Here is a 22,040-nt window from a genome sequence, read left to right as displayed (position 1 = left end):
TTATATTTGTTTTAAATTTTTTTTAATATATAAATTATTTGTTTTGGAAAAGGTACTGCAATAATTATGGGAGAAGTCAAAAAATCTTGTGGATTGAGAGAAATTAATAAATGATGAGGCTATTTTTTTTTTTAAACAAAAAATTAGAAAATTAGGATTGGCATATTGGAGCTCCCACAAGCTTTGGGGGTTAAAAACTCCCTTTTGCTTAATATATAGTATAGATATAGATAGATAGATAGATAGATATATCTTTTTATTTTTATTTTTGTTTTTATTTTTGTGTTTATTTAAGATGGAGTTGTGGGTATTTTTTTTTTTAATTTAATTTATCTGTGGTTTCCATTTGTTTTTAATTATTATTATTTAGATAAGTTATGATGTGAGTTAGATGTGTGACAGGTATGTGAATTTTATTGATTTAAAGTTTATTCAGATAAGATTTAAAATTTATTTAGATAAACTTTAAAAAAAAAAAAATTAGTTTTTTTTGTTATGTTATAATATAATATATAAAGTATAGGTAGATATCTACAACTTTAATAAAAAATATTATCTGATTTTTTGGGAAAGAGAAAAGGAATACAAGTTTTAATATTTTTTTTTAAAAATTTGTAAGAGAGATTAGGAGGGAGAGATTATGAAATATTTTGGTTATTAAATAAATAAATCAGTCAATAGTTTTTTTAATTTATTTTGTAAATTAAAAATATATAAATCAGTCAATAATTTTTTTTAATCTATTTTGTAAATTAAAAATCAATAATTTTGAAAATTTGATTAATTTGTCCCATTAAGAGATTTAAAATTTTGATAGATATACATAAAAAAAAATACATAATTATATTATTAAATAATAATTTAAATTTAGATGTTATATTTTTTTGAGATCTATAACTAAATTCTTATTTTTTTAAAAAAAATTTGTGTTTGACTATAGTGTATGGAAGAAATTGAAAAATGTATTGCAATAATTATGAGAGAAGTCAAAAGGGATTGTGTATTGGGAGAAGTCAATAAATGCTAAAGTTTGGTTAGGAGAAGTCAATAAATACTGAGTTTTTTTTTTTTTTTTTAAATCAAAAAATTAGAAAATTAAAATTAGGAGATTGGAGCTCCCACAGGCCTTGGGGTTAAAAACCCTTTTTTGCTTAATATATAGTATAGATTAAAGTATTAATTTTAAGGTCATGAGTAAGGCTAAGTTTGACATTCCCAAAAAAGTCAAAAAGTTAAAAAATTACTATCCTATTTAAGTCGCATCATCTTATTTAAATCACATCACCTCTCTACCACATCACTTCAAGCACAACCCATATTCCATAAAAAGTGAAAAAAATATACTTATTTAGAACATCTCAAGCAACCCCATAAGAACAAATCTAGAAAAAAATTAAATACAAGAAAATAATTTTAATGACTTTTTTTAATAAAATTATTAGGCACATTCGTGAAACAAACGGAACGTTAATCTTTTATTCTATTCATTTTCTTAAAGAATATTCTTGTTTTTGGATAATAATCTCAAATAAGGTTTGATTAATTGAAATGGAGATGGAATGCCATTGATTTAGGTAGAATGAAATGAAATAATTATTTTTTTACACTCAATAAAAGAATTATTCTATTATATTTTCGTTTCATTAAAATAAATACTAAGTCAAAAATAAAACCAAATTCAAAATAATAATAAAAAATCAAATACCCTGTGCAAGTAGCTCGGGCAATTTTTAACTAGTATATACACAAGACATTGAGGTTATCAAACCCATCACCAAAATGAAACAACTTGCTATTATATTTCAACCAGAGATTTCTACTTTCAACAAACATTTGGGGTGAAGTACATTATGCAACCTGGATTTCAAATAATGGCAAAAAATGCAGTGGTTGTGGATGTTTTGGAAGTTAGAGAGAGAGAGAGAGAGAGAGAGAGATTGGCAATGGCAATGAAATGAAAATGACCCTGTAAGGCCTCAGAAGCTAATGCACAAGAAGGGTGGCCATAAAAGCTAAATGACCTAGTAAGGCCACATGTGGAGGTTTTCAATTCATAACTGCCATAAATATGGTTGCACATATACATATGTACATGCATCTCTTTTTTCTTTTTCTTTTTTTAGTTTTATAAAACCAAAACAATAAAGGCATGAGTTATTATACCTTATTTTCTTGTGTTTTTATGGCAGCAAATTCAAAACAAAGTTCTCCCTTCATTCCCAAAATCAAGATGCCAAAGTCAAACTTGGGCAACTATCCACAGCGCAGGCCAAGATGTCTCTATAATCGCGAGATATTCTGAAAGAATCATAAACATTCCCATCCCTGCTCTTCTTGTACTCAAACAGAAGGTTTGAATGATCAAATGCGGTGAGTTTTACGAATCCATAATCCAAATCCCTGAAAATACTCCAATGAGTCTGGATGGTGGTAAATGGTGAAAGGCTTGCTCCTGCACCCCCGGCAGCAACATGAATTGTCCCATTAAGGGGTCCCTTGTAATAATGCTTCTCCTCATTAGTGCAAATATTCTGTACCAAGAAAAACATAGACAATCAAAATGTTATATAAATCCATAATGCCAGTTAATTTGATAGCTAACTGTATAGTCTCTTTTATCATCGCTTCCTCTTAGTTTTTGCTTTTATCTTCTAAGGAAACAAAAAGAATAAATAAAATAAAATGTGTTCGAGAACCCCAACTGTGACAATTCGACAAGAATAAACACAAACTTACAAAGAGATGACTAGTATCAGCACAATCCATGTATTGAAGAACCCCAATTTGCAAATGGTTCAAAATCCCAGTTTCAATCTCGTGGCCCTGTTTGTTGACCGTATATAAGGGCGGGATATGAGGGTGGGGAAGGATATAATAGGAGGTGGGTCCCACATGTTTTCTTATCTCCCACATCTTGTGTTTGGTTGCTCCAATGATATTGTATATCCCCACAGTTGGATATAGGGAATCTTTCATCCAAAGGTCAAAAATAATCACTCTCCTCTTACCCATCCTATATCCTATCTTAACCAAACATAATATAAGTGACCCCACAATATATAATCCATCTCATATCCTACAACATATTATATCTCATCCTTGTCCTTAGATATTACATATCCTTCTCAAACCTTTATATCCAATCCAAACAATCAAGCAGGACCTAGGCTTTGTTTTAATCATGGATTTGGATAAGAATTTGAAAAGGGAAAGGCAGAATATAACTATATTTCATTCACATTTCATCAAACTTTTCCCTTTCCCTTTTTCCTTTTCCTTTCCAAATCCCTATCCAAATCCAAACACAGCCTAAGTGATATAAATAAAAAAAAGGATAAAGATGGGTTGAAAAGTATAATGGAATTGACTTCTGTACAACAAATTCAAGTACCTGGTAAATGGGACATGTCCTTTCATAGTTGTGTACATGGCCAAACATGGCTATATCAACCTTGTACTTCTGCCAAAGCTTTTGAAGACTCTCCCTCCCCATTGGTTCTGCAAATGATCCTTCTACAGCATAAGACGCATCAGAGGAATAACCTAACACCCGATGTGCAAGGAAAATCAGCCATGGTTGCTTCAGTCTATCAGCAGATGCCAGGCAATGCTCGATGAACACATATTGCTCAGACCCCTCTCTCCAGTCTTGTTCTGTGTCAGCTATGCAGAATTTGAACATGCCATAATTGGTGGAGTACCTAGCAGAGAAAGATATGACACTTAAAAGCAGTTCCTCCTGGACTCGGGTTGCATGTGTTGAAACATGTCTATATTTCAACATGTCTATATAGAAAATTTACATTAAGTGAATTCTCTGCTGTTAAAAAAGCAAGAAAATCAGTGTTGGCAACAAACACAACCAAAAATGTAATTGAAGAAAATGGCAAAAGTGAAGGAGGAGAAGGAGAAGAAGCATGTGTTTTCATATGCAATTTGCAAGGAATAGCTCTGGAATACAACATTATAAATATTCCAAATACTTCTGATATTTACGCAACTCATAGTCCTTGAATGTAAGAAACTATATATGATTACATTGTTACACGGTCTTGGGTAGAACTCACCCCAAAAGCTAGCTATTAAGGCGAGGGTGCCCTCACACTTATATGCTTAATATTACTTTAGTACTCAGGCGATGTGGGACTTTGCTTCACACTCTCCCTCACGCCCAGCGTGCTCACTCGACAACACCTGCGGCGTGTAGGCCATGGACACGCACCCTACCCATCCTTGAGTAATCTGGCTTTGATACCATGTTACACGGTCTTGGGTAGAACTAACCTCAAAAGCTAGCTATTAAGGTGAGGGTGCCCTCACGCTTATATGCTTAATATTACTTTAGTACTCAGGTGATGTGGAACTTCGCTTTACATAAACACCATCATCTCCTTGAAATAGCTCGATCTCTTCTTTTCTCTGCTTCTGTTTCGGCACCATTCTGAGGTGAGGCAGTTTTTACCGCTGCTTCCTCTTTAATTGCATGCTGACTCCCTTACTCTCCAGTCAATCCCCTTATGAGGCTTTGTATTCCCAACCTCCCAATTATTCCCTCCTGCATGTCTTTGGGTTTGCTTGTTTTGTCCTACTTCCTTGTAAAGATAGGACCAAACTCAGTGCTCGGTTTATCTTGTGTGTCTTTTGGGGTTACAGTCTTACTCAGAAAGTCTATCGCTATTACGATCCTGTCTCTAGTCACCTTATGTCTCCGGCCATGTTGCCGTTCTCAAACGTCTGTCTTACTTTCAGCTTCCCCCTCTCACTACTCCAGTATCCAAAGAGGATTTAGTTCACATTGACCCATTTCCTTCTGAGGTCTCGTCTGATGAATACATTTCCACTGTTCCTCTTGAGCTTGTTCTATCTTCTCCTCCTGCTTCACCTCTGGCTGCTTCTCCTCCTTTGACTTCTTCTCCTCCTCCGTTATTAGTTTATTCTCGTCGCAAGGTTCCTCCTCCATCGGTTGTCTCTGCCCCTACTGCTGCTCCTCCTGCTTCTGACAACTCCGATCCTACTGAACACCAATATCCTACTCGAGTGCGTCATTCTCCAAACAAGTTGGGTTGGTCTAATACATGTTTTTCTGCTGCTTCTCATACTTTTTTGTCTGCTATTCACTCTTTTTCAGAATCTCAGTCTTACAAAGAGGCATGTCAGGATCCTCATTGGGTTCATGCTATGGAGGATGAGTTGTCTGCTCTACAGAAAACTAGTACTTGGGCGCTGGTTCCTTTGCTTGCTGGTAAGAACTTGGCTGATTGCAAATGGGTCTACAAAGTCAAGACTCATTCTGATGGGTCTCTTGAGCACTACAAAGCTCGTCTGGTTACCAAAGGTTTCTCTCAGGAGTATGGTATTGATTATGAGGAGACATTTGCTCCTATTGCCAAGATGACTACTGTCCGTACTTTGATCTCTGTCGCTACTATTCGTTCTTGGCCTCTTTATCAAATGAATGTTAAGAATGCTTTTCTTAATAGCCATCTCATTGAGGAGGTTTACATGCGTCCTCCTCCTGGCCTTCCTCATTCCTCTGGCCAAGTTTGTCACCTTCGACGTGCTCTGTATGGTCTGAAACAGTCTCCTCGTGCTTGGTATGATCGTTTTTGGACTGCTGTTACACGGTCTTGGGTAGAACTCACCCCAAAAGCTAACTATTAAGGTGAGGGTGCCCTCATGCTTATATGCTTAATATTACTTTAGTACTCAGGCAATGTGGGACTTCGCTTCACATTCATATATATATACATATAAATAAAATACAAAACTACAACCAATTTAGTCCCATTTGATCTGGAAAGGGTTATGCTTTTTGTTTGGTTTTGGCAACTTGGCGTAGAAAGTAAGGAAATGTTAGATGGGGCTAGAAATTGCAGGATTTGTCCTTTCAAGGCCTTAATATGCAGAAATTAAGGCCTCCTAGCCATTGAGAAAGCCAATCAACAGTGACAAACCTCTCTGCAAACTCAATAGGTTTGTTGGCAAGTATGTCAGGCCATATAAGAATCTAGAAGATCCTACCAGCACAAGCCGAACAAATAAGAAGAATGGCAAGCCTTCCAGTACACTTGTCAGGAATTTGCAACATCCTGGAATATAGTGCAGAACCTGACATTCGGCCTGGAACATAGTACAAAACTTGACAATTCGGCCTTCAAAATAGTGCAGAACCTGACATTTCGTCTATACCATGGTGCAGGAACTCACAGTCGCCCATGACATGGTGTTGCAATTCATAGTCATCCTAGATATGGTACAAAACTTCACGGACAAGTGGCAAGATGACAGTAATTCTTGGAATCCTAACAGGGCAGGAGGTCATGAGGTTCTAATGATGTGGCAAGGGTTTGATGACATAGAAGATATGTGGCATGACAATAGCGCTACAGGAATAATGGCTCCAAGTAATGACATGGCAGTCGTAATTCCCTTTAATTAAATTAATTAAATGGATAAAGAAGAGAAACATTAATCAGCCCAACTGTTCCTCGAAAATAGGGGTGGTTGAGCAGCCCCACATGCTAAAATGGGTGTTGGATGATGGTCCATGTTCCTAAATAGTTGCTAAGTTAATCCACGTGGAGAGCAAGTTGAGATATAATGGGCCACATGACAACCATCCAATGAAATATGTTGCATATATAGCCGTTAGTGGGAAAGTGGTTGCTAAACTTGGGCTCCAAACAAGGAAACATGGAAACTTGGCACAAAATCAAGCAGACACGTTTTGGCAGTTGGAACAGAAACAATAGGTAGTTATTAGCTATTTTTTCATTATAAAAGGATTTCATGGCCAACATTTGAAGTGGTCCAACACCAATAACACAATATCAACTCTTGCCAAATCATTTTATCAATTTATATTTTATTATGATCCAGCACCAATTCCTGCAAAATTCACTTTTCAATTCCTGCAATTGGCAGTTTTATTTGAACCATTTATTATCTTTTCCTTTAATTGTACTTCATTATCCGTTTAGCAAGTCCAATATTCCTGCAAAGTCAGCAACTTTAGTTCTTTATAATATTTTTATTCTAGTTTGTTCATTTCCTTTGAACTTTTTATTTCACTATCATCACCTAAGAAAATATTGAAGTCCTCTTCGTTGATGCAAAATCCGAACCAGTTATCCATCTTCCTGACCACACACAATTCCTACATTGGAAGTCTGAATCCCACACCTTAGACTACGTTCAAACATCCTGACACGCCCGCGCAATCCAAAGCATCAACACTACGCCCAAAGTTGTGTTTTCCCTTTTAAGGGTAAACAACGTTACAAAAATTTGAGTATACTGCAACAGTTTCACAAGAGAACAAAATGAAGGAGAAGAAAGGTGAGAATGAAATGCTGATCCATATCACAAAACAGTCAAACAGGTACATATAAATATACAAACATATATATATGTGCATATGTGACTGTAACACATTACTTTTGCAATGACTCATACCAGAACTTAGCCCTGTTCTCAGTAGGAACATAAAACATAGTCTCAGCCAACACGCCACATTCTCCTCCTGAATCCATGTTCCCATAGAACGATCCTGTTCCAGGCCAGTCACGTTCATGGTTACCACTGCAAGGAAAAACTATTAATTCCCATAAGCCACACAAGAGGAGAGAACAGATGACTGACTATGTGTTCCAATAATATAAAAGTTGCAACACACCTAGCAATCATATAAGGCACAGTTGAGGCAATTGGCTCAATTTGAGAAGTAAACTGATCCCACTGTGAAATATATCCATTTGCATAACAAATATCTCCAATGTGGAAGACTATATCAATGTTCTTCAAGTCCTTAATAAGCTGTTTAGTAGTGTTAAGAGAGCCGCGCTGGAAATTATTATATTCACTAGAGCCATCAGCCTCATCCTTCATATTGGAAAACAAAAAAAAGATACTTCAGAACAGAAGCTTACTGGGTAAATGGAACTGGGCTGGCCTTAGAGTATTGGAATAAAAACTCAAAATGAGTGATGCAGTGGAAAAGAAATAGATTTATTACTACATGACATAGATCTATTACAATCTCCAGTTACAATGATATATTCAAAATAGACAACAGTTGGAATCATAAATCATCATGATAAGAAAAATAAATTAATCAATAAAGAGCTAGGTTCAATGTGCATAATGAAGCTTGCAGGGTAGTTCAGACCTTTCCCATGTCACCATAAATGACTACACGTTGTATTGAATTTTGACCAGGATAAGGTGATGCCCTGAACTGGTACATCTGAGTCCATATATATGTACCATTCAACAACATATGCCCTATCTTGTACGTATACCTGCATTATAATTCAGAAAATAGGAAAACACCTTTTGTACCCATACTCAAAGTAGAATATTCAACTAAATCTTTTTGAAGAGGCCACCATCAAAACAAACAGTTTCTTTTTTATTTTCTTTCTTTTTTCCTCAACAAAAGTATGTATCTCGTAACATTATCAGAGAACATCATACTTCTACAAGTTCTAATAACAATTAGTATATTTCATTCTTTCGCTGATTTGGATACATTATTTAACTTTATTAAACAGAGGGCTTCTTTATATTATCATAAGTTATAAATTAGTTTATCCTTTATTCTGATATAATAAAAATCATATAGACATACACTGAGTTGGGCCACAAGTCCTTCAGGAAACTAGTGTGTATGAATCCAGGATCACGCCATCCCACTGTTCTTGCTGGTGCACCTGCACCATGGAAATATAAGATGAATTATCTACCATAAAGATTTTTTCATAGAAGTCTTGCTCCGTTCAACCAAATGAATAAAAAGGCCAGGAAACACCAACTGTGTAGAATGCTCAGAAATTGAAGTGCCAAACAAAACTTTTGTTAGTTCAATAAAAAAAAATAAAAAAAGAGCATGACTTGTGTAAATTGTCTAGTATTGGCACTGATTTGCCAGTTCTTATGGAATAGCATTTTTGCCACAACTGCATTACATGTTACATAAATCTCCATACAAGATTTGATTTAGTAACAATCACTGTGTGCAAGAAGCATTATCCAAGTAAAAACAGCACCAAAAAAAGTAAATAAGACTTTGTTTCATTATTAAATATTGGTGCATGGTACTATTGAGACAGTCACTCTGCCCAGAAGGGTGTATCTATAAATGCACAAAATATTTAATTAAATTTTAATATATCATGTTTTACTCAAAACAGAAGTTCCATAATTATCAGCATATTAAAGATGTTGCCACCAGAATTCTATTTTATATCCATTACTTTGAAAGTATGTGGAAATTCAGTACAAAAATAAGGTCATCATTCCAAAGCAATGCACCTCGTGTCCATACTAAAGAATATGTTATAGAAACTAGATTCAAATGTATATTTACATTTATAGATATTTACGCACCACACATACTGCTGCGATCAAAAGTCACTGTCCCAGCTGGGGAACGGCTCTGTTCTCTTCCTTTTGGACCCCATTGAACGAAAGGTTCTGCTTCATTGATCCCATATCCACTTGTCCATGTTACGGTCATCTAAGTTTCAAGTTAAAGTACATCATCTCCTCTAAGAAATTTTTAAAATCAACCATGTAATTAAATGACTAAATAAAAGAAACAACAAGAAAGAAGGCCCTACCCATGCATTGGCAAGGCATTAAGATAATCATCTACCCAAATTAATAGCTTTCTTATACTTTCGGCATACACTACACATAAGATCTAACAACTAATGTGACAGAATTAGACTTACTTCATTCCATGTTTTTCCTTGTGCTAAGCGTGGGTACACCGGCGCATTTGGATTTGCAAAAGCTACAATATTTGACACTGCCACTAGCTTTGGCTGTTATAGAAAGAAAAAAAGATTTAAATTTCATTGAAGGTGGTTGTGGCTGAAACACAAAAGAGAATATAATCTTCATATACAAGCTAAAAAAAATGGTAAAGAAAGGAAACAAACCAACAAAAATTTAAAACAAAAAATATTTTATATAACATGGTAGATGAACAATGAATTCATCAGCTAGTGCATTCAAAACACATTATGGGGGGGAAAAAAATGAAGAAGAAGAAGAAGAAAGAAAGAAAGAAAGAAATTTCCTAATTGGAATTTCATTTGTAATTTAGATTCAGTTGGAGAGTTTTTGGTCAACTAGCCTTGTAAAGATAAACTGCGATATTAAAAACAAAATTTCAATTATAGTCACTAATGTTCTCCCACAAAATTATAATCCATCAAGAAACAGCAAGAAACATTACTATGTCTGATTTTTGTTTTTAAGTATATATATTTGAAAAATACTAAAAATAGTTTGGTGAAAGTAAACATCAAAATGATATTTTTGAATTTTCAAAAAGTATTTCTGCGCAGAAAAATAAAACAACATAAAAATGATGAGTTTTCTAAGTTTTTCATTATTTTTTCAGCAAAATTATTTTTTTATTATTTTCAAAAGAAAAATTTTAAAAACAAAACTAAACAGAGATATTGAACTGTCAAAGTCCAGCTCCAGCCAATCATTTTAAAATTTAGAAAAGACCATAAAGGGCCAACACAGAACAATCAATGGTTCTTTATAATATTCTGTTCATGAAGGACGGTTTGACCTCCACATAGCTATGTTGGCTATATAGGAAGAGTAAGACATTGTGAGCATACAGCTAACAAACCGCCAGAAAACAATGCAAAAGAGAAGTCGGATCTCTGATTGATCAATTGAAGCCTTAATGATCCCTTGCCATTATCTTTGTACTCAGGATTTGCGTAATTTGCATATTGATACTGCAAGAGAAGTGTAACAGTTTAATATTCAATTTAGTTATAGAAACCCCCTTCTTCCACTCGGAAGCAAGCCAAGAAGTCATAGAAGAAATCCAAGGCAGCGCAGCTCGAACCTTAATTGGTGCAGTACACAAAAGGGGAGGAAAAACTCTTCCATTTTCAGGGGCGCAAGTAGAAGCACTGAAAAAATAAATAAATAATTAAAATTAAATGATTTATTCAGATTAACACCATCAAAATTATATATATATATATATATATTAATCTCAGAGAAAAATCATTTCAACCTGAAATTTGCCGGTGAAAATACTCCAATCCAATCATCAATTGATGGGTTCGAAATGCTATATTCCACAGTCAACCATTCAGAATTTTGCCCCTATAACCGAGAAGGAATCTTGGCATCAAGACCAGACCAAAATTACACAAAATCCTTCATGAATTTTCAGATGTTTGAAACTACCCTCAGTCTCAGTAAGTTCTTGGCAGCAGACACTGGGCACTACCCATTTTATGTGGGAATCCATTCTCTCCATTGGTAATATATTAATTAGTTTTAAACATTTGGCAAACACTCCTTTTTTCATGACTGCCCTGAACTCTGAGACTGAGAGTGCAATTGAAGGTTTCCTACCTCTAACCCAAGAACTGGAGGAGAGGCTTTAATATAAGCAAGGTCATCAAGTGCAAACACTGCCTTGTGAATCGCAATTCTTGAGAGAGGCTGCTGGTCTCCATGCGATGTTGCCTCCTTGAACCCCGACAAAATTGCCAACAAAATCAACCCCAATAATCTCATCCCTCCCGCCCGAGATATGATCAACTCAATCAAAAGTCAAATACCTAACAGTAAGAACCCTATTCACAGCAACACAACACGAATGCAATTGCAAACTCAAAAAATATATAAATAAAAGAATAATTACATTCTAAACTTAGCAAGGAATCACATGGAATGAAAATCTTAACTCACATTTGCTATTATGACCATTTATCATACCAAACATGCCTTCTTTTTTTCTTTTTCCTTTTTTTTTTTTCAGGTTTTTCTCTCTGGACCTAATAGGAAAAAAAAAAAAAAAAAAAAAAAAATCATAATCAAAGGCTAAAAACAAGGAATTCTTAATGCACGGCATTGCTAGTCACCCACAAAAATATATCTACCAAACAGAATCCCTAAATACATGCATGCAGACATATAAATGTGTGTCTGTGTTTAACCATTTATGGACACCAACATACAAAAACAACTAAAATTCTGCACTGCTCTTACAACAGTGGGTGACAATCTGAAAATAAGCAAATATATTGGGGACACAATAAGCATAGGCGTGAGGTGGCTTATACTTGGACAATTTTTCAAAACATATGAAATCTCACCAGATTCTTCTTTATATCCATTTTACCAAAATGATCTAATGGTTAATAGTGTAGAATAATCTCTAAGTATAAAATCACCATTTTGTCTTTATGGATCATCTCTAAGTATGAAATCACCACTGTGGCTTTGTGGATCAAAATTATCATTTTTCTCATAAGGGTCTAAGTTTACCATTTTACTCATATTAACTTCATCAAGTTAATTCTAAATGATCAAATCAACCATTAGTTCATTTTCTCCCAAAATATCCAATTAACCCCTAATAAGCCAAAATTACCCATTTTTTCTTTTTTAATAAAAAATACCCAACAATTCAAATAATCAAGGTATGAACTTAAGATATGAAAATATCACATTAAATCCTTAAACTAATAAAACTGGTATGGTAATCAAACATAACTTAAAAAAATACCTTTAAAATACCAAAACAATTCCAAATCAAGCCATCAATTTAACTAGTTTATTTTTCATACCAAGCAAGCTAACTAAACCAATTTTTCCAAATTTTATACACCTTAATCATCAATCATTACCTTAAAGTTAGCTAATCAACATAACTTTTATACCACAAATCATCTAATATGGCAAGGAGTACACTTTTTCAAAATTTACGAAACAAAAGCCCTAATTTAATATTTAATAATTTCTCAATCTCAAGCAAAGTTTATCAACATGCATATCATTGCTCATCAAATGTCATGAATAGAGCACTTTTATGGTTTTTAATTCAAAAACAACTCTTTTAACTTCAACATGAGATTTTCGGCATGAAATACAACTAACTTCATGATTTTCTCAACTAGAGCTCAGGAAAGGAATATGAGGACATTTGAACATATATTTTTCAAATACAACCACAAAGTTTGAAAATAATTTCAATACATGAAATATAACTTCCTAAACATGCATTTTCTCAAAATAAAACCCTAGACATGCATTTCAAAGCAATATAATCAAGAGGGAGAAAAAAAAAACCCCTCCTTATTGAAGCTTTAATCAACAAAAAAAATGAAAGAGAAAGGAGATGAGCAGTGCAGATTCAAGCCACACTAACTTTGGGATAGCAAGTAAATGTCTTCCAATCATTGTCAAGAGTGTGTAATAGTTAAGATTTAACTAAAATATAAAAAATAAATACATAAAATTGAAGAGGGGGGGAAGAAAGGGAACCCACGGGTTAGGCTAGCAGTGGCAGGTTTGAAGGGAGAGTGGTTCCTTCATTCCTGCAATAATGAGGCAAAGAAGTGTATTTCAAGAATATGCAAGAAAGATGCCACCCTTTCCTTAGAGAAGCTTTGATGCAAACGCAATATTCAATGCACTAGAAGCTTGGCCTACGTGGCCTTTGCTACAGTTGTCCTATTCAATGGGGGTAGACGAACCCTTAGTGTGGTTTTTTTTTTTTTGCGAATTTATATATTATAATTTTGGAAAAATTATTTTGAATTATTTAATTAAATTTATTTCAAATAATTTCTGATTTTAATAATTTATTTTAACTCAAAAAAGTTGATTCTGAGAAATTGTCCATCTCTTAATTTTTATTATCAATTTTTGTTTTGGACATGCTAATTTATGATTATACCTTTAATTTTTTTTTTTTTTTTTTTTGGTGAAAATAGAAAAAGATCCAAATGGACTGCTTATTATTATTTTATTTTTTTATGAAAAACATGGACTAGTAGTAAAGAACATAAAATAAAAATTAATTCAACTTAAACTATAACAAAGGTTAATTCAATTTACAATTAACGGGGTAAAAATGACATTTATACACCCAAAACATTATTTCACAACTTAATTATTAAACACTACTAAATAACTTAAATTTGTAATCCAGCAATTGTATCAAACAAATCAACAACTTCTGATTAAATTTATAATTTATAATCTGTTAAGTTATAATTTACAATCTATTTTAACAGCTATACCAAACACCCTCAATATTTGTTTGGGTCTCCAAAAATATATTAAAGGGTTTTTCAAGTAGGTCCTTACAAAAGGTATGGCCAAACAAGACCCCCCCCCCCCCCCCAAATAGAATTCACTAATAGATGTTAGTATACCCTTAGGAATATGCCTATAATACCCGAGTTATAATAACGCTACAAAATTTTAGATTAATTACTTAAAAGTTTTATTGGTAAGATTGGTATTCCATTAAATTCTTCTTCTTTTTTTTAACCCATAAAGTTTTTTTAAAAAAAATATTTATATATATATGACTCTTTTGCTCTAATTAAAAGATCCAAAGAATTGAGAAGCGTCAATTCATTGAGGTCTAATAAAAATTTATTAAGTGTTACAAGTGTATCACATGGCAATGTTATCTACCAATTACCAAGCATTATGCCTCATGCCCCATGCCCTAATACAAAATTGCGGGCTCTACCAGCTTCACTAATCATAAATTTTTGGGTAATCGCCTAACCATGCCTCAAAAGCACAAGATATTTTTTCTTATTCAAATGGTATTGATGATATGGCATTTTAGTTTTGTTTTATTGTTTCAAAACTTAAAAAAATCATAACTTTTATTATACACATTTATTTTTAATAAAATTTATATTTTTAGAATCTACACAATGAGATCTATCAAACAAGCCCAATATTGAATATAAAATTTTATAAAAATAAAATCTTTTTTTTTTAGCTTTATAAAACTAACAATTTCTCAATTTGCGAAGCTATCTAGTAAAATAGAGAAATTTCTCAATTTTTTTTTTCAATAGTAATTGGGAATATGCTCAATTTTTGAGAAATTTCTCAATTTTTTTTAGTTTTAAAACTGAGTCAATTTTCCCAGTTTTAAACTGAGAATATACTCAATTTTAAATATGAAAAAATGAAAAAATTAGACCAAAAAGATATTTTTAGTTACGTTAAGAAAACTTACTATTGAAAATGGTTTTAAATTGTAAATATCTAAAAAAATAATATCTTTTATTTTTTTATAATTTTGTATTTAATATTAATCTGTTAACATAAATTTCAGAACATAAACCTTACACTTTGGATCATTTACCATGTGTATTATCAAGAAATTAAGACAAAATGGCATACCTGAATCCATTGATGAACGGTTAAACGGAAGCGTGATTATCAATGAACTCTTTGTTATTGATTATGTTATTGCCTTCTAATCCTTTCCCCTTTGGTGCCTTATGTTTCTCCTTGAGAGGGTTTAGAAAGAAAAATGGCAGTGTTCTTTTCCACCTGGGAAGGAATAGGGACCATAACCTTTTAAAGGTTGTAATTGGTTTTCAAAACTGAAAGGTTGTGGAAGTTCAAAAGGAATGAAAACCAACTTTAACCATTATTGATTTTAATTTCTATTTATTGGTTTTCAAAACTGAAAGGTTGTAGAAGTTCAAAAGGAATGAAAACCAACTTTAACCAATATGTTTTAATTTCTATTTCTGCCGCTCATAGAAATATAAATAATACAACTAATATCTACACATTAGGTCCATAACACATATACCCTTAAGCCTATTAACTAAATTGAATCACTTAAATTGTAGGCTTCTTATAAATGATAACACCACATTTAATTATGTGGTCCCATTGAGACATTATCTAACATAATCTTGTTTGATAGATTTTGTTGTGTTGATTCTAAAAATATAAATTTTATAAATATATATATATATATATATATATTGTAAAAATTATGATGATTTGAAGTTTTGAAAATTAAAATAAATGTTCCGTCATCATACTTTTTTATACAATTACAAATGATGAATAATCATTGTTTGAAGGGTAATTTCGTCTATTAAAAATTAATGAAATTTGAAGGAGTAAAAAATCTTAGGATGATTTTATTTACACACTGCTAATCCTCTCAATACACACCATTACTTAGTACACACACAAAATAATTTTTATGATTTAAAAATATCTTAATTCACACCTTAACTTTTCATTACTAGCTCTATGGTAACACATCACTTGTCTTTGAATACATACCATGATACACACCAAAAACTCTTCATCTTCAAAACCGAGACCTCCATCTTCAGAGATCTTCATCGTTAGTGTTAAACTCCATCACTCGCAGAGGGTTTCATTCGGTCTTCATTTTCGTTATTGTCTCACCGGTGCATTGTCGTTCTTTATCTTCTCTGTCGTCTCACTATTGTTTTGCCGTTAAAAAAAAAAAAAAATTGGTCTTGTTCATGAATATAGAGTTGAACAAACTTAATGTGTTCAAAAAATTATATCTGAAAAAAAAATAAAAGTTTAATTATTTTAACTGAACTAACTTTAAATGTTCAATTTTTTATGTATAAACATTTAATATTTGATGATCAATCTTAATATCAAATATAAGTAATCAAACATTATGTAAAAGTTCAACTCTGGTTATTCAAACACATGGCGAACAAACTCATTTGCCTAACATACGAACGAGATAAACAAAAAACCAAAAAACAGTAATAAACTAACATTTTCAATGTTCAAATCAACATTTTCAATGTTTATATTAGAACCAACCATCTCCATGTCATCCATGGTATGCAAATCTTCAAAACTAATTGATTTCAATATTTTTAAACCCTAAATCTTCAATGGCAATAATGTTTTGAGTTTAGGAAATAAGTATAATGGAGAATCGAATGAAGTGAGTTAATTGATAATAAATAATATCATAAGTGTTGTGTATTAATGGTAAAGATGATGAAGAAAATATAGTATTTATATGTTTAAACCCTAAATCCTATAGATGATGATAGTGTGTGAAGAGTATTTTATGTTTTTAAATATAAAATCTTTGAATGGGTATAATACACCTACATATTGTCCTTAATGGTCTTTTAATTTGAGGATATTATTGGAATATAAATTTAATCTATTGATGGTGTGTACTGCAAGGATTAGTGGTATATAAATAGACTTACCCAAAATCTTATCTAGGACGTAATAGAGTACAAATTTATAAAATAGGACTTGCATATAAATGCCCCTAAATTTTTTTAATAAAATACAAAGGCCATATTTGGAGTATGAAAAAACATGGAAATTATGAGGATAAATAGATTAAAAGTATAGAAATAGATAAGTTCAAATATGGTGACAAATAGGTTAAAAACATAGCGACATATAGGTTTAGATATGGTGATAGATTAGTTAAAAATATAGGGCCAAAATCCAAATATAGGGATAAATAGGTTCAAAATATGGGGACAGATAAATTTAGACATGGTGATATATAGGTTCAAAATATGGGGACAAATAGGTTCAAGTAGGGGGAGATTTTATTTGCACTCCAAAAATTTGGTTGGACACCCTAAGTTAATAAAACAAAATTATTACTATTATATTTCTATTTGAAATAATCAAAAAGTGCTTGATATTTTAAAAAGCACAAACCATATCTAGTACCAATCTTCATTCTCTTTTCTCTATTCTCTCACTCTCTTTACCTTATATCTTCATACTCAATCCTACTTTCTTTGAATCCATCATTCTTGCATTCTATTTCATATTGAAATCAACAATGGACAACGAAGAATATGTTTCGAAGTCGTTTCTAATAGATAAGAAATGTTTTTCATTGAGCTTCTTCGTTTTTAGTTGTTGGTTTTGAGAATTTGAAAATTTAATAACAAACAAATTACATTTATTCGGAAATTTTGTTTCTAAACAAATTTTACTGTCCAGACATTGTGTTTCCAAATTATTCAATGTTGTTCTATATTTCATATATGAACAAAATGTATGTGTTCAACTCTATGTTTCTATACATTTAAGTTTCAACTTCTTCATATTCTAGTTCTGAACAAAAACAATCCTCTAGTATTATACATCAAAAAAAATTACATATTTTCATAAACTTGTTTCCAAATAAAATTCCTTTTGTTCAGTATTTCATATCTAAACAAAATGAAAATATTCAGCCTTATGTTTTCATACATTCTGTAGAGGTTGGGTTGTGGGCGATAGTGGTGTACCCAATAGTGGGTGATGACAAGGGTAGGCTACAAGGGTTTGTTGTCTACTCTGCCATGAGAGGTTGAGTTTCGATGGAATGGGCCCTATTTAATGTGTATGGTATCCTAAGTATATATTTAGGGCTTGTGAATGTAGAATGGATATTATTTAAAGTATTCAAAATAATAGAATAAATTTTAAAATTTTAGAATAGGATATCCAAAATATTAAGGTGTCCAAACAATCTTTTAGGATACAAATAGAGCCTCCCCAAATAGGTTCAAATATAGGAAACATATAAGTTTGGATACAAATAGAGCCTCCTCAAATAGGTTCAAATATGGGAGACAGATAAGTTAAAAAGAAACATATCTATTTAAAGCCAATATGTCCATTTTTAAGTCAAAAATGGGAACATATGTCCATATGTCCATTTTCAATGCCTATTTGACCATTTATGAAAAGGCCTATCTAGGAGTATGGAAAACTCCAACCATACCTAGAATTAATCATATCCTCTAGCTTACTCTTCAAAATAGATTGAATATCAAAACAATCTTCACATTAGGAACATTCCTCGAGATAATTGTTGCCAACTTTCTGGTAATGCAGCGGAAACAAATTTACACGCCCTTCGTGATTTCCCTGCAGCTAGGAAATTCTGGGGAAACATTTCTATACTACCATCCCTCCTTCAATCCTTTTCACTTGACATGATCCATTAGGTTAAAACCAACTGTCAATCCAAATCAATCCATAGATCTGCTTCTCCATGGGCTATCATATTTTCCTTAGTTTGCTGGACCATTTGGAAAAACAAATATTCCTTTTGCTTTGAAACCCAACCCCCCTCCCCTAACCCTCACTTGGACCTTGGCCAAAGTTGTGGAATGTGTTGGCTTTTTTGGCTTTGGAAGATTAATAATGTAAATTTAAGCATGCCAGCAAGGATCAATCAGTCCTTACAGAATATTAATTGCCAACCAATTATTAGACGATTGTGTTGTAGTTCTTTCAGCCTCAATGAAGAGGACTTTTACTAGTGGCTTGTTTAAGAGAAATTAGTAAATAATAATAAGTGAAGAACAATTTCAGAATCTGAATTTCATTAAGTAAATGAAAACTTACAATGATTTGACCGGCCTCGTAGAGCTTCACAGCAACAAACTATTTGAAACTATTCCTAGGAAATAAAGTGCAGAAATATAAAAAATTGTAAAACTGAAAGGAAAATGAAGTAAATAAACTGGTTTCTGGATCTGAGTCTAGGGGTTTATTCGGGGGCCTTTCTCGCTATTTATACTTCTCAATGGGCTTCCGATCGTCGAAATGTCCTTCCAAGACTGCTGAACATGCTCTCTCACAATCAGTCCCACTACGCCACTCTTGCAGTTAGGTTTCCCTCATGATTTTGAATTTAAACTTATGAGTAATCGTTAGGCCACATCATCTTGTATCTCTCAACTATTCCATTGCTACACAAATCCATTAATACCAATACAAGCTGCCACGTGTCAGACTTTAATTGGCGACTTGCATTAATTCCCCAAATTGCCTTTTAGGTACCACGTGTCACTCTATGATTAGCTTTTATAAATTATACAGCCAACATTACCCCCCGCACTAATATATCCAATACTTGGTGATATTAGTGGACTAGTGCATTCTACCCACGTGCATGGACTCTGTATATTTTGGAAATATAACTGCTTTTTGAATTATAAAGCAGTGAACTTCATTAAATCCTAGTGCTTTGCACTTCCACTCTTTGAGTAAACGAAACGACTGGTACATCCCCAGTGGCCAATCACACATTTTCTTACATTGATCCAACATACAATGAGTCTTTGGAAGATGATTGTAGGCCTCGAAAGAACCTTAATGCATTTATTAGCTACACCTATCCGCCTCCATTTATACAATTCATGGAAGCTTTTACAAATTACCAACTTTAATGCATTTATTAGCTACACCTATCCGCCTCCATTTATACAATTCATGGAAGCTTTTACAAATTACCAACCTTTAGACCAAGAATCTGCCAAACTGCAAACCTTTGGACCAAGCATTTGCAGGAATAGACCTTGGAAGCTCCTCTTCTGCCCCACTACTCTCCGCATGGGACAAATCCATTTCTTCTTCCTCCCAGTCCACTGGCTGGAAAAGTTGGTCAAAACCTAATGAACCCCAATTAAGGGAGCGGATTCATCATCGATTTGTTGAATTCAATGATCCCCTTTCTATTCCTCCTTTTGCACGAAGCTCAGTGGTTTACTCCTATGTACCCATTGATCACCAACGCAGTCTGGAGGACAACTTGCTTGTGGTGTGGTACACATCTTCCATGCCATACAATCTGTCATTCTTGGCTAAGAAGGCAAAACTTTGCTCTTCTGACTGGCTCGAATGCTTGAATAACCCCCAGTTCCCCTATTCCTTTGGGATGGATCCCTTTGTACCTCCTCTTCCTCAGAATCCTCATTGGATGGAGGAATTGAAACTTACTCTTTTCAAGAATCATTTTTTTCCTTCCTACCAACCTCCAGCTCTTCCAACTGCATTTGAGCGATACCAAGCTCAACTTCTGCTTGCTGCCTTTTCTCACTTGCCTTTCAATGTTCTTGGAGATGAGATTCCTCTCAAGAACTTCCAATGGGCCTGTGATGTTATGACTCAGGGTCATGTTCTCAACCCTATTGCCCAGGCAGAGCTTCAAGCTTTTTTGGATCAACTTCCACTTCTTCTTCATTGGTACAAAATTTCTTTGGCTATCAATGACTCTATAAACGAAATCACAGCCAATCGAATTCAGACACAGTACAAAGTAGAGAACCTTATTGAAGAATATGATGACTTCAAGACTAAGAATTCAGTGTACTAGGATGATTTAAATATGGACGAAATGGAACAAGGCTTGAAAGAGATAGAATTCGAGGTGAAAGTTGAATAGCTTTTTCACCAAATAAGAACATAGCAGCTGCAACAACCTAGCTTTGATAGAATAGAAAATAGAATAAAGAAAGAACATAAGTTCATTAACACTGCTGGGTTAAATTTAATGAACTTGTTACTCTTTCTATTCCCTATTATTATGAAATCGAATTCGGAGCCAAGTAGGCTTTTCTAATGTAATTACTAACATATCAATAAAACTAGGGTTTTCTTTCCCTATTTGGCATGATCTGGTTTTATGTTCCAATTGCATGCTTATGACCATTTTATTCACACAATTTAAATAAAATTAGAGCTTCAAATTAACCAATTTTTGCTTCAAAGCCTGATTTGAACATCTCCAAAGAATGGAATACTTGAAGCCTGATTTGAATATCTACAAAGTATGGAATACAATTGACAATCTTTGCCTTAGGTCTTCTCATTCCAATCGCATGGTCAACATAATTTAACAGCTTTGAATTAACCAACCTCTGTATCAAAGTTACTTTTAAGTACTTTGAAGTACTTTTAAAAGTAACAACGTTACTTTCCAAAAAAGGGTTTATTTTGACAGAAAATCCCAAAAGGAATTTTTCATGTTTAGGCAAGTCTTTTTGGATTTTGATCCTCTACTTGACTTGGTACTGGCTTTGCAACTCTGAAGTCTAAAACATTAAATAAGAATCAAATTCCAGCTACAGAATACTTCAAAGTTCACTTCGAAGGATTTTATCTTTCACAAGAAACCTAAGAGCAAGTTCCTAATCCCTTCGAAGCAGACCAAACCTAAACATTCTTGCATTCTTGGCATAAAATGTGCTTCGAAGTCAACTACCTGCTCTCGAAGCTCTAGCTGGATATTTGACATCTAGCTTTGGATCTAAATCCTAGCTTTGAAACCAAATATTTGTTTTTGAAGCCAATCTAAGTGCTTGAGATATGTTTCCCTCCCAAACAATCACCATTGAGAGAAACTTTTTATGTTATACTTTCAAGACTCCTATGAATTTTAAGACAGAGGC

The 22,040-nt window shown here is 33.2% G+C and overlaps 1 protein-coding gene across 2 annotated transcripts; it reads right to left on the bottom strand.

Annotated features, from left to right (window-relative positions):
- Nucleotides 1-1,780: 1,780 nt before the first annotated feature.
- On the bottom strand, nucleotides 1,781-13,483 carry LOC114285570 (putative inactive purple acid phosphatase 1). 2 transcript variants are annotated; one of them, XM_082887879.1, is made up of 14 exons: nucleotides 13,322-13,483; nucleotides 11,740-11,825; nucleotides 11,401-11,624; nucleotides 11,054-11,145; nucleotides 10,880-10,946; nucleotides 10,644-10,766; nucleotides 9,735-9,827; nucleotides 9,388-9,517; nucleotides 8,630-8,711; nucleotides 8,168-8,300; nucleotides 7,676-7,881; nucleotides 7,456-7,581; nucleotides 3,392-3,701; nucleotides 1,781-2,531 (listed from the first exon to the last, which is right to left on the bottom strand). In XM_082887879.1, exons 3-14 carry the CDS (start codon nucleotides 11,563-11,565, stop codon nucleotides 2,226-2,228), a joined length of 1,833 nt encoding a protein of 610 aa, XP_082744005.1. In that variant the 5' UTR covers nucleotides 11,566-11,624; nucleotides 11,740-11,825; nucleotides 13,322-13,483; the 3' UTR covers nucleotides 1,781-2,225. The 2 variants fall into 2 exon arrangements, with proteins under 2 accessions (XP_082744005.1, XP_082744009.1); XM_082887883.1 differs by lacking the exon at nucleotides 11,740-11,825 and having other exon boundaries at nucleotides 13,322-13,464.
- Nucleotides 13,484-22,040: the final 8,557 nt, after the last annotated feature.

Source organism: Camellia sinensis, chromosome 1 (genome assembly GCF_055761805.1).
Source record: "Camellia sinensis isolate YWXY chromosome 1, ASM5576180v1, whole genome shotgun sequence".
NCBI classification, from domain to species: Eukaryota; Viridiplantae; Streptophyta; class Magnoliopsida; order Ericales; family Theaceae; genus Camellia; species Camellia sinensis.
This window is presented reverse-complemented; position numbering and strand designations above follow the sequence as displayed.